At 43.2% G+C, this 12,200-nt stretch overlaps 1 protein-coding gene and 1 non-coding gene across 3 annotated transcripts; both read left to right on the top strand.

Moving 5' to 3' along the window:
• The first annotated feature begins 1,247 nt into the window (after positions 1 to 1,247).
• trnav-cac lies at positions 1,248 to 1,320 on the top strand. Its single transcript has one exon. It is a non-coding gene; the product is annotated as a tRNA-Val (tRNA).
• Positions 1,321 to 8,168: 6,848 nt separating this feature from the next.
• On the top strand, positions 8,169 to 11,959 carry LOC124041016 (angiopoietin-related protein 3-like). 2 transcript variants are annotated; one of them, XM_046358171.1, is made up of 7 exons: positions 8,169 to 8,780; positions 9,128 to 9,238; positions 9,748 to 9,871; positions 10,042 to 10,155; positions 10,385 to 10,480; positions 10,604 to 10,876; positions 11,077 to 11,959. In XM_046358171.1, the coding sequence occupies exons 1-7, from the start codon at positions 8,265 to 8,267 to the stop codon at positions 11,292 to 11,294; spliced, it is 1,452 nt and encodes a 483-aa protein (XP_046214127.1). In that variant the 5' UTR covers positions 8,169 to 8,264; the 3' UTR covers positions 11,295 to 11,959. The 2 variants fall into 2 exon arrangements, with proteins under 2 accessions (XP_046214127.1, XP_046214128.1); XM_046358172.1 differs by having other exon boundaries at positions 8,170 to 8,780; positions 9,128 to 9,232.
• The last annotated feature ends 241 nt before the right edge of the window (positions 11,960 to 12,200 follow it).

The raw sequence follows: 12,200 nt of genomic DNA, 5'->3' as shown, positions 1-12,200 counted from the left end.
ACACACGCAGACATCTGACTCCGAAAGGGATTGTTGTTTAACTCCGCAGGCAAAAAAACCAAACACTGGACTAAAGCGTAACTACAAAAGAATGACTACATACTGCAGCGTACAGAACAGAAAACTCTGAGCTGCCATAGCTGGTCTGTACAAATGGACTGGCCATAGGACAGTTTGTGCAAATTCCAGATGGACTGGTCCATTTTAGCCCAGTGGACCAGTCTAAATTACAGTTTTGTGCAAAATGATCATTATGTGGCTAATAATGGTGAGCCTCAAGGAAAAAAATGGGACGTTGTGTTAAAAATGCCCAGACTGATTTTTGGTCCCATTCCGCCCCTGCAGGTCTGGGCAGCTACAGTATAAAGGGAAGAGTTAGCGTTACTTTACTGTGGTAAGGAAAGGCATACATTTAAAACATGTGAATGTAGGCTAGTTGAAGATCACTCTCTCTTGATTAGTACTAACACTGCAAATTATGTAGATGTTTGTTTCTACCTGTATAAATCCTTGTTCTACATCTTTGGGAAATGCACTGTATTTTGGCATGCAGGTTAGCTTAGCGGTTAGAGCGTTGGGCCAGTAACCAAAAAGCCTCCAGTTCAAATACCCAAACGGACAAGGTAAAACATTTATAAAAAACGGTCCATTTTTTGTCAACACTTGAGCAAAGCACTTAACCCTAATTTCATCTTGGGGTGCCGTACCCTGTAAAACAATACATTTAGCTGTGACAATAAAAAAAAACATTTAGCTGTGACAATAAAAAAAACCTATATAAAATCTGTTCCATGTCAACTTTCCCCAATGCTTATATTGTTAATTTGTCAAGAATGCCCTCTAGTGGTGAAAGGTGATCATCACATAAAGGTTAGGTTTAGGAGAGCTCCTATTGGTGCTTTTATTACGTGCATATTTGATATTGGTGACGGTACCAGCTTGCAGGTATAATACTATATAATGTGTTTTAAGCATGTATGGCCCTTTTATAACGGAGGCTTTAAGTTAAAGTTTTACTTTGAGATTTTGTTGTAACTTTCCAAACCCAGGAGATTTTGTTGCATGCAGTGTTGCGTCATTTGCATAACTGAAAATATCTAGGGAGCAAAACATGTTTATCTAAGTAAGAAATATGGTAATCTAAGTATGACTGAATTCACTCCATAAACATTTCTCTATTGAAAGTGATAAACAATCCATAGGATTGTGCCATTGGTGATAGCAGACTGCACGTAATACTTCTCAGAGTTTCCGTAGTGTAGTGGTTATCACGTTCGCCTCACACGCGAAAGGTCCCCGGTTCGAGACCGGGCGGAAACACATTTTAACAAAATTGACAGAGTCGATCACTGAAAATATCAAATTCATAGGACTACCGTATAGGCTACATAAATAGAACAGGCTTGAACATTTCCTTAAATAAAAAACAGCAGCAATGCAATGATGATAAGGAAGTGTTTCCGATGAAACAGAGGCTAGGCTAGTTTACCACATAAGTCACAGGCTTCATCAATAAGTGCATAGCCTACGTCGTCCCCACAGTGACTATATGAAGGTATCCGTGCTGGGTTATTGTAAATCATAAATCTGGACTACAGTATACATTAATTTAATGTGCATTATGTAACTCTGTGCTACTGTAGGTCAGTGTGGTTATTGGTTCCTATTGGCAGTATTAGTATAGTCCTCTGTGCTGCTCTCCACTTGATCGAGAGTTCATAGACCTCAAACTGAGCTGGCCTCTTTCAGCAAGAAGGACCAATCACAACTTATCTTACTAGAATCCACATCCACAAAAGGATTACCTGTCGGTGTGGTATGTATTGCACGATCCAAACAGTTACTATAGCGACGATTCGACTTTCCCTTTGTATATATATCAAGGATCAAATACGATCCATATTTACTTGTCTCTGTGTATCCTTTCCCTTTCATTACACATTTTTCATTTGTAAAGTAACAATTTGTTCTTAACTTACTACTTGCCTAGTTAAATAAATATGAGAACCCATCTGGCACTACAGACTTAATCAAACAAGTATTAGAAACAAATCTAAATCAAATGACTGCAAGTCAGTTAATAACAATTTCTTATTTACAATAACGCCTTGCCAAAAGGCAAAAATGCCTCCTGCGGGACGGGGGCCTGGGATTAATACAAATACTTAAAAATATAGGACAAAAACACACATCACAACAAGAGGAACAACACTACATAAAGAGAGACCTAGGACAACAACACATGACAACACAGCATGGTAGCAGCACAACATGGTAGCAACACAAAACAGGGTACATACATTATTGGGCACAGACAACAGCACAAAGGGCAAGAAGGTAAAGACAATAATACATCACACAAAGCAGCCACATCTGTCAGTAAGAATGTCCATGATTGAGAGTCTTCGAATGAAGAGATTGAGAATAAACGGTCCAGTTTGACTGTTCCAGTCGTTAGCTGCAGCGAACTGAAAATACGAGCGACCCAGGGATGTGTGTACGTTGGGGACCTTTAACAGACTGTGACTGGCAGAACGGGTGTTGTACTGTATGTGGAGGATGAGGGCCCTAGTAGACATCTCAGATAGGGGGGAGTGAGGCCTAAGAGGGTTTTTATAAATAAGCATCAACCAGTGAGTCTTGCGACAGAAATACAGAGATGACCAGTTTACAGAGGAGTATAGAGTGCAGTGATGTGTCCTATAAGGAGCATTGGTGGCAAATCTGATAGGCCCGAATGGTAAAGAACATCTAGCCGCTGCTACACAGATGACATGGATAGGAACATGATGAAACAAACCAGGGTTATAGGGGGCGATTGACAGCGAGGACAAAAACGTGACATTCATCACTGGTTGGGCTTGAAACGTGACTTATTGATTGCTCAAACACACACTGGCTTCGGTTTGATTAGCAAGCTGTGTCTACTGTAGATATGCTGTCTGGCGAAACTGTTTGACTAGTCGATGATAAAAAGCCACTGTAGACTCGTAAAGCATGCCTGGCCGCAGACAGTTCAAGGGAAACCAGTTATCTACTGTCAAGCGTGTGCCAGATGAAACCTTATCTTACTGAATCTTTAACTGAATCTTCAGATACAAATTAGCTTTAAATTCAATTGGTCAAATCAGATTTTCCTCCACGAGACAATTCTCAAGCCTCATTTATTGTCTACATAGATAAAGCTCACAGCGCAATTAGTTACTCAAAATGCCTACGTTGTGTAGTTGCGTCACATTACACTGCGTTCCAGCCAGACTGAGCTACCGGCAGAAAGAATATGTGAGGGAAGAGTAGCTTCTCTTGCATCACATGAGACACATGGTTCCACGACCAAAAGTCAAAAAGGCTGTTGGCAACCATGACTAGAGTTTTTTTTTTAGCATAGCAGTCAACCAGGCATTTTGCGTAGCTAGTTGCATTTTTCTCACAGACTATAAACTAGCCTTTATGGTCACTGTCAGGTTAACAGGTACTTCCATTTGAAGTGATCAAGCTAAATGTAGGGCAACAGGGCAATGTGTCAACTCCTGTTGACCAGTTCCAACTTACTTCTCTGCCGTGCCCCATGAAACTATCCCAAACTTCAGCACATACGCCCTCGCAAACATATGCACGCACACACACACACAGCATAGAGGGTTAGAGCCGCTCCCATCCAGAGAGAGTGACCAGAGACAGGGGCCTCTGGTTCAACGCAGGGGTGAGGGCAGTGTTTGCTGTGTCCACACACTGGGGCTCGATGTTGGGCCAATCAGTTAACATTTAACAGAGGGACCTCTGGAGCACGGGCATATCTTATGTTGCATCAGAGTTTGTATATTAGGTTGTATATAGGTTGTATGGATCAAAATCACATCAGCACTACTGTACAGTAGCAGTATTTGCTGTATCAATATCCTATTTTCTATTATAAACTGGGTGGTGGGAGCCCTGAATGCTGATTGGCTGACAGCCGTGGTATATGGGATCGTATACCATGGGTATGACAAAACATGTATTTTTACTGCTGTAATTACATTGGTAACCAGTTTATAACAGCAATAAGGCACCTCGGGGGTTTGTGGTATATGGCCAATATACCGCAGCTAAGGGCTGTATCCAGGCACTCGGCGTTGCGTCGTGCTATGAACAGTCCTTAGCCGTGGTATATTGGCCATATACCACACCTCCTCGGGCCTTATTGCTTAGGAGTAGAACCAAATCAAATCAAATCAAATCAAATTTATTTATATAGCCCTTCGTACATCAGCTGATATCTCAAAGTGCTGTACAGAACCAGCCCAGGATGTAATCCTAGCGGTGTAAACTTGTATTTTTCAGCAGATGATTTCATGAATTAACTTACTATGCACGATAGAGATGTATGACCTCACTGATGTTTAAATCAGCTGTTGGAGCTGGAGTTTTTCAAGGAAGTTTGATTTCATTCCTAAATTTACAAGAATTTCAGCGGAATTGATCGCGCCTCGGGCATATACAGTCAATTCAGAATGTATTCAGACACCCTTCCCCTTTTATAAAATTGTGTTGAGTTATAAAATAAATAAAACGTCTCATCAATCTACACACAATATCCCAAAATGAAAAAGCAAAATGAGGTTTTTAGACATTTTTGCAAATGTATTAACAATTTAAAAAACTGTAATAGCTTATTTACACAAGTACTCAAACTGTTTGCTATAAGACTCAAAATTGAGCTCAGGTGCATCCTATTTCCATTAATTATCCTTGAAATGTTTTATAACTTGATTGGAGTCCATCTGTGGGAAATTCAATTGATTTGACATGATTAGGAAAGGCACACACCTGTCTATAGAAGGCCTGTCAGATCAAAAACCAAGCCAATTGTCCGTAGAGCTCAGAGACAGGATTGTGTCAAGGAACAGATCTGGGGAAGGCTACCAAAACATTTCTGCAGAATTGAAGGTCCCTAAGAACACACTTGCCTCCATCATTCTTCAATGGAAGATGTTTGGAACCAGCAAGACTCTTCCTAGAGCTGGCAGCCCAGCTCAATTTGGGCAATTGGGGGAGAAGGGCCTTGGTAAGGGAGGGGCTAAGAACTCGATTGTCACTCTGACAGAGCTGCAGAGTTCCTCTGTGGAGATGGGAGAACCTTTCAGAAGGACAACTATCTCTGCAGCCCTCTACCATTCAGGCCTTTATGTTAGAGGGGCCAGACGGAAGGAAGCCAGTCCTCAGGAAAGGAACATGACAGCCCGCTTGGAGGACTCTCAGATTATGAGAAACAAGACTCTCTGTTCTGATGAAACCAAGTTTGAGTTCTTTGGCCTTAATGCCAAGCGTCACGTCTGGAGGAAACCTCGCACCATCCCTTACGGTGAAGCATGGTGGTGGCAGCATCATGATGTGGGAATGTTTTTCAACAGCAGGGACTGGGAGACTAGTCAGGATCGAGGGTAAGATGAATGGAGCATAAATAGATCCTTGATAACAACCTGCTCCAGAGTGCTCAGTACCTCAGACTGGCGCGAAGGTTCACCCTCCAACAGCACAACGACCCTAAGTACACAGCCAAGACAAAGCAGGAGTAGCTTCAGGACAAATCAAATCAAATCAAATTTATTTATATAGCCCTTCGTACATCAGCTGATATCTCAAAGTGCTGTACAGAAACCCAGCCTAAAACCCCAAACAGCAAACAATGCAGGTGTAAAAGCACGGTGGCTAGGAAAAACTCCCTAGAAAGGCCAAAACCTAGGAAGAAACCTAGAGAGGAACCGGGCTATGTGGGGTGGCCAGTCCTCTTCTGGCTGTGCCGGGTAGAGATTATAACAGAACATGACCAAGATGTTCAAATGTTCATAAATGACCAGCATGGTCAAATAATAATAAGGCAGAACAGTTGAAACTGGAGCAGCAGCACAGTCAGGTGGACTGGGGACAGCAAGGAGCCATCATGTCAGGTAGTCCTGGGGCACGGTCCTAGGGCTCAGGTCCTCCGAGAGAGAGAAAGAAAGAGAGAATTAGAGAGAGCATATGTGGGGTGGCCAGTCCTCTTCTGGCTGTGCCGGGTGGAGATTATAACAGAACGTGGCCAAGATGTTCAAATGTTCATAAATGACCAGCATGGTTGAATAATAGTAAGGCAGAACAGTTGAAACTGGAGCAGGAGCATGGCCAGGTGGACTGGGGACAGCAAGGAGTCCTCATGTCAGGTAGTCCTGGGACATGGTCCTAGGGCCCAGCCTCTGAATGTCCTTGAGTGGCCCAGCCAGAGCCCGGACTTGAACCTGATCGAACCTCTCTGGAGAGACCTGAAAATAGCTGTACAGCAACGCTCCCCATCCAACCTGACAGAGCTTCAGAGGATCTGCAGAGAAGAATGGGAGAAACTCCCCAAATACAAGTGTGCCAAGCTTGTAGCGTCACACCCAAGAAGACTCGACGCTGTAATCACTGCCAAAGGTGATTCAACAAAGTACTGCGTAAAGGGTCTGAATACTAATGTAAATGTGATATTTCTGTTTTTTCTTTGTCATTATGGGGTATTATGTGTAAATTGATGAGAAGAATAAGGCTGTAACGTAACAAAATGTGGAAAAAGTCACTTTCCAAATGCACCTTTATTGCTTGCAAGTACACTAAATATACAAAAGTATGTGGACATCCCTTCAAATGATTTCAGCAACACCTGTTGCTGACGGGTGTATAAAATCGAGCACACAGCCATGCAATCTCCATAGACAAACAAGAGAATGGCCTAACTGAAGAGCTCAGTGACTTTCAACGTGGCACCATCATAGGATGCCACTTTTCCAACAAGTCAGTTCGTCAAATTTCTGCCCTGTTAGAGCTGCCCCGGTCACCTGTAATTGCTATTATTCTGAAGTGGTGTTGTCTAGGAGCAACAACGGCTCAGTCGCAAAGTGGTAGGCCACACAAGCTGACAGAATGGGACTGGCAATTCCTGAAGCGTGTAGCGCATAAAAATTGTCTCCTCGGTTGCAGCTCTCACTACCGAGTTCCAAACCACCTCAGGAAACAAAGTCAGCACATAACTGTTTGTCTGGAGCTTTACGAAATGGGTTTCCGTGGCTGAGAAGCCGCACACAAGCCTAAGATCACCATACGCAATGCCAAGCGTCGGCTGGAGTGGTGTAAAGCTCGCCGCCTTTGGACGATGATCCAACTTTCAAAACAAGTCCTTTCTGGCTAGCCACAGAAGTCAACTAGCTAGCTAAGTAGCTGTTTTGCATTCTAGCACATTCACTAATTTGTTTGTAAACAATTAACAAATTAGTTTGCTACCACACGTGCTTGTCAAAACTGTCGACAGAGTAGCTAGCACGCAACAAGATATGCCAAATAACAGTCTAAAAACCACTTGAGGGAAAATAAATTAGATTTGTCTGTTCGCCACAAGTCGAATGGCCAGGAATCAGAGGTCGTTTGAAATGGGGCTTGAAATATCTTATTCCATCTGCTTTTTGGCTGTTCAAACTGCAGGAAAAAGAACAGATTCGAATACGATATTTAACCCCCCCCAGAAAAACGTGTTACTTCAAACTGCCAATTTGAACAAGGCTTTAGAATCACTGTACTGCACTTCAGTAGCTTAATTTCCTGCAACTCACCCAATGTAAATGTTATGAATGTCTATTTCAGCATTTTTTTAAATAAACTCCAATCAGATATAATAATTATACATAGTGGTTGTTGATTATTGTGTGCCCTGTTCAAGTCTAAATACATTTGGACTTGGAACTTTGTTCCAACAATTCTTTGCTTAAGATTCTTTCTGAGAACCAACAAGAACATCTTATTTGATCTTCCATGACGATTCCCCGACTGGCACACGGATGTGGCAGTTTTGGAATTGGCATCGATGGTACCAGACTGGTACCAATTTTGGAATTGGCATTCTTGTACCAGACTGGCACACCAGTGTGTTTTGAACTGAACATTCCGATTGAATGCATCACAAACAGCTGCCCACTCAGTTCTTTTCTTTTGAATTTCAGAATAGAACACTGAAATAATAGTCAGACTCCAGTCATTTCAAACAGAGTCTACTCATGAAGGAGTTAAGCTCTTTGTAAATTGGACTCGTGAACGTTGCATCCATATATGTAGAGGTAAAATCAGTCGAGTAAGTTAATAATCAACCTCATCCCAGGCAGCCTATATAGTTTACTAGCTCTGTGTCCTGTGGTGTCTTTTCAAGGGAAGAGGGGACTCGAGTGGCTGGCCAGCTCACTACCAACACCTTGAAGGTCTCAAGACAGAAAAATAACACAATGAAGCTAACGCTAACCTTTCTGTTCGTTCTTGTGGCTTCTTGGCCCCTGGTCCTCTGCGCCAAGGAGGAGCCCATGTCCAATGATTCTCCTCTACCTCAGGTTCCCGCCGTTGAAACTCGCTCCCGCTTCGCCGCTCTAGATGACGTGCGCCTCCTGGCCAACGGTCTCCTCCAGCTCGGCCACAGCCTCAGGGACTTCGTCCATAAGACCAAGAGCCAGATAAACGACATCTTCCAGAAACTCAACATCTTCGACAGCTCCTTCAACCAGCTCTCCGTGCTGGCCAGCGAGATCAAGGGAGAAGAGGAGGAGCTGAAGAAAACCACAGTGGTGCTCAAGGCCAACAACGAGGAGATACGGAACCTGTCGCTGGAGATCAATTCAAAAGTGGAGAGCATCCTGCAGGAGCGTAGCCAGCTTCGGAGCAAGGTGGGAGGGCTGGAGGTGAAGCTGAGCAGCCTGTCTCAGGGCCTGGTCCCCGCCGAGCAGCTGGCTGAGATCAACTCACTGAAGGTGAGCCACCCCAAACATAACCTTAACCCATGGGGGGGGGGGGGACGACATGGTGTTAAAGCTGATTAAGATTCTCCCAATACTCACTGAAATATCCATGTATAATACTGACGTGGTAAGATACCAAGGACAAGGTAAGGTTTATGGGGAAATTTGGCAGGGTTTTCAGTCACTTCAACCAACCTCAAGAAGATACATTGACCAAAGTCACCTTCGACCTTTGGTTCTAGTGATTAGCTTACTCCCTAAACACCACTATAGTACCAGATAGAACTGTTGAACCCTATGAGGATAAATAGTCATGTCTGGAGAAATGACCCATCCCTGTCCCGTCATGTGTCCCACAGGATGTGATCCACACCCAGGAGAGGAGCATCAGTGACCTGCTGAAGGCCGTGAGAGAGCAGAGTGACCAGCTCAACCACCAGAGAAGCAAGATGAAAACTCTGGAGGTGAAGGTAGTTTTTGTACAATATGTAGCTTGAGCCTTACAGTCTTACAACCATGAGAGCAGGCAAATTACTTCATTTTTATGTTCAATCCATTATAGTAATGACAATTATTTGGATGTATATATCACCAGATGCTCAAAGTGCTTTAAATTATATGTGTGAAACTCACTTCATCTACTGTGATTATTCAGCAGGTTGACGTTTTTTGTCATGAATCTTGTCCTGGAAGTAGAACCGAGCGATTTCTACTAGATGGGCCAGCTGCAAAGTTAAAATTGTCTATAGTGTAAAAAAGAAAATGGAGGTTAGTGTTAGGAGTTTGATGACTTGATGACTTGATGACTTTGTGGCTCTGCCAGCTAGTGACCACTCTGCATAGCTGCCTCCAGAACAAGATTCATGACTAAAAACACCAACCTGCGATTATTCACCTCAAGCCTACAAAAACGACTATTGTGCAGAGTGACAGAAATGACTGCTTGTGCCGTAACAACACTATTCCTTCTCATTTTCAGCTCACCTACAACCCTTTCATGCAAGAGACCATTGAGAAACCATCAGACAACTTCCAGTCTGCCACACCCACCCTCGCTGGGTATTTGACCAACACCTCCACCAATGGCAGTTTGGACATGACGGGTAAGGTGCCTTAAAAGGGTCATGATCATTTGTTTATTTTTATTCCCATTAGCCGCTACTCTTTCAGGGTCCCTACAAAACACAAGGTCCACACTAAAACACAATGTTTGAGGAACAACAGGTTTCAGCAAGGTGCTGCTGATAGACTGTAAAATATGGTTGTGTCACAGATCTCTCATCAGACTGCAGTGAGCTATTCAACAAGGGCGAGAGAGCCAGTGGAGTGTACGCCATCAAGCCTAACCAATCTGAGCCCTTCATGGTCTACTGTGACATGGGTGAAGGTAAGACAGACGAGTAGCACCAATGCTAACAATGACTGCTGCTGAGTGGAGGACGGCTCATAATAATGGCTGGAATGGAGTGGAATGGACTGGTATCAAACACGTGAAAACCATGTTTTTGATAACATTCCATTTTCACCATTCCAGCCATTCGTATGAGCTGAAACATTTGCGTACTAATGTATATTTATTGATTTGAAGTTAAGCACTTCTTCTTTCCTTTCTGCAGATGGAGGCGCTACTGTCATCCAGAGAAGGAAGGATGGGTCGATGAATTTTCATCAGAATTGGGAGAAATATGAAAACGGATTTGGAGACTTTCAAGGTGAGTGATCAAGTTGTGAGGTGTAATGTGTACTTCCCATGACCAGTGAACCAGACCAGTCACCTGCCTGGGTATGTGTGTACAACTTCAACACTGAGCCTTATTGATTTGTCTGTGTCGCAGGAGAGTTCTGGCTGGGCCTGAGGAAGATCCACTCCCTCGCTAGTCAAGGTGACACTTTCCTGAACATCCAACTGGAGGACTGGAAAAGGGGCAAGCGTTTCATTGAGTACAACTTCTCTCTGGATGGACCCGAGGCCCACTATAGAATCCACCTCTCACAGGCGTCCGGAAATCTGCCTGACGCAATGAGCAACCACACCGGTATGATGTTCTCCACCAAGGACCAGGACAATGACAAACTTGAAGACTCACACTGTGCCTATACCTACACAGGTAAAGTGGTGGGGAGTGGGGAGGATGTTATAGGATTTTATGGATGCATGGTTTATCGTAGGGCTCAAGTACAGGGTTTGTTTGAATGAAATGATTTAATTTCCTCTAATTTATGAAGCATACGATTTAATGGAACATTAGATTGAATGGAGATTGTTCACACCAGCATCCAGTTTAACTAATCCGATGGGTTTTTGCAGGCGGCTGGTGGTTCAACGCTTGCGGAGACACCAATCTGAACGGGAAATATATCCACGCGAGACCCAAGGGACGGTCAGAGCGTAGGAGGGGAATCCACTGGATGCCAACCCGAGGGGCCTCCTACTTCCTCCGATCCACCCAGATCTCCATTCGCTCCACCCCTGCCACTACCTTCGCTTCAACCTCCTCAGAGACAGGCAACTTCAACTCAGAATGAACACCAGACATTTACCCGTGGACAGAAACAAGACCTTGACCAACCATTGGCGAAAATATGTGATAAGTCTCTGACAACAAGGCCTTTAAGGAGATTTAGGAGGTCAGTTTAGTGAGTCTCTTCTGTCGACTGCACAGTCGGACCAAGTTGATTGAATAGGACTCTGAATCTGTGTCTCTAAACCACAGTTTGCCTTGTAGCTAGTCTGAAAAGGATTCACTTCTCCTCTTCGGTATTAAAAGCTTTGGGACACAAGGAACCTAATTAATTGTCTAACATTTTTATACTCAGTTTAGCGTTCTAATTTTAGGGTGAAATTGTTCAACAAATCCTCGTTATTATTACATGCATTTGAGGAATCCTCTATGTAACTGTATTTCAGACTGTATTAATGGTGGATGGTATTCATACCTGAGATCTGCACACAAACCTCATAAATATGCAAAACGTATATCATTCTTTCATGTGAACATTTGAGTTGAGCGTGCAGATCTTACTGTAAGTCTGGATACAACCAGGTACGAAGTGGTGAGGAGCTGGATAGACAGCGCACAGGCATCCACCTGAATAACAGCAGTTATCACCACTTACTGAGTCACATTGACTCTCAGCACATATGTACTGTAAATAGTGTATTTTTAATAAATAAAACATATTTATGACTACTGGTGTGGTTCTGAATAATTATCCTCGAAAGACTACAACAGTCGGTAACATGACAGTCCAAATGAACAAATAATTGGATTTCTAGCCAGCTCTACAGCCATGTTACAAAAAGGTCTATCTGTAGCTATTAATAGCTATACATGTAAATATAAAGTATTACAGTATACAGTAGTATTACTACTCAATCAAAATGCTCTTGAATGGACTTATCAGAGGCTATGGGAGGGTATCGTGATCGAC

The sequence above is a fragment of the Oncorhynchus gorbuscha genome, linkage group LG08, assembly GCF_021184085.1.
Source record: "Oncorhynchus gorbuscha isolate QuinsamMale2020 ecotype Even-year linkage group LG08, OgorEven_v1.0, whole genome shotgun sequence".
Taxonomy (NCBI): Eukaryota; Metazoa; Chordata; class Actinopteri; order Salmoniformes; family Salmonidae; genus Oncorhynchus; species Oncorhynchus gorbuscha.
The sequence above is the reverse complement of the archived record's forward strand: the minus strand, read 5'-3'. Positions and strand labels throughout refer to the sequence as shown.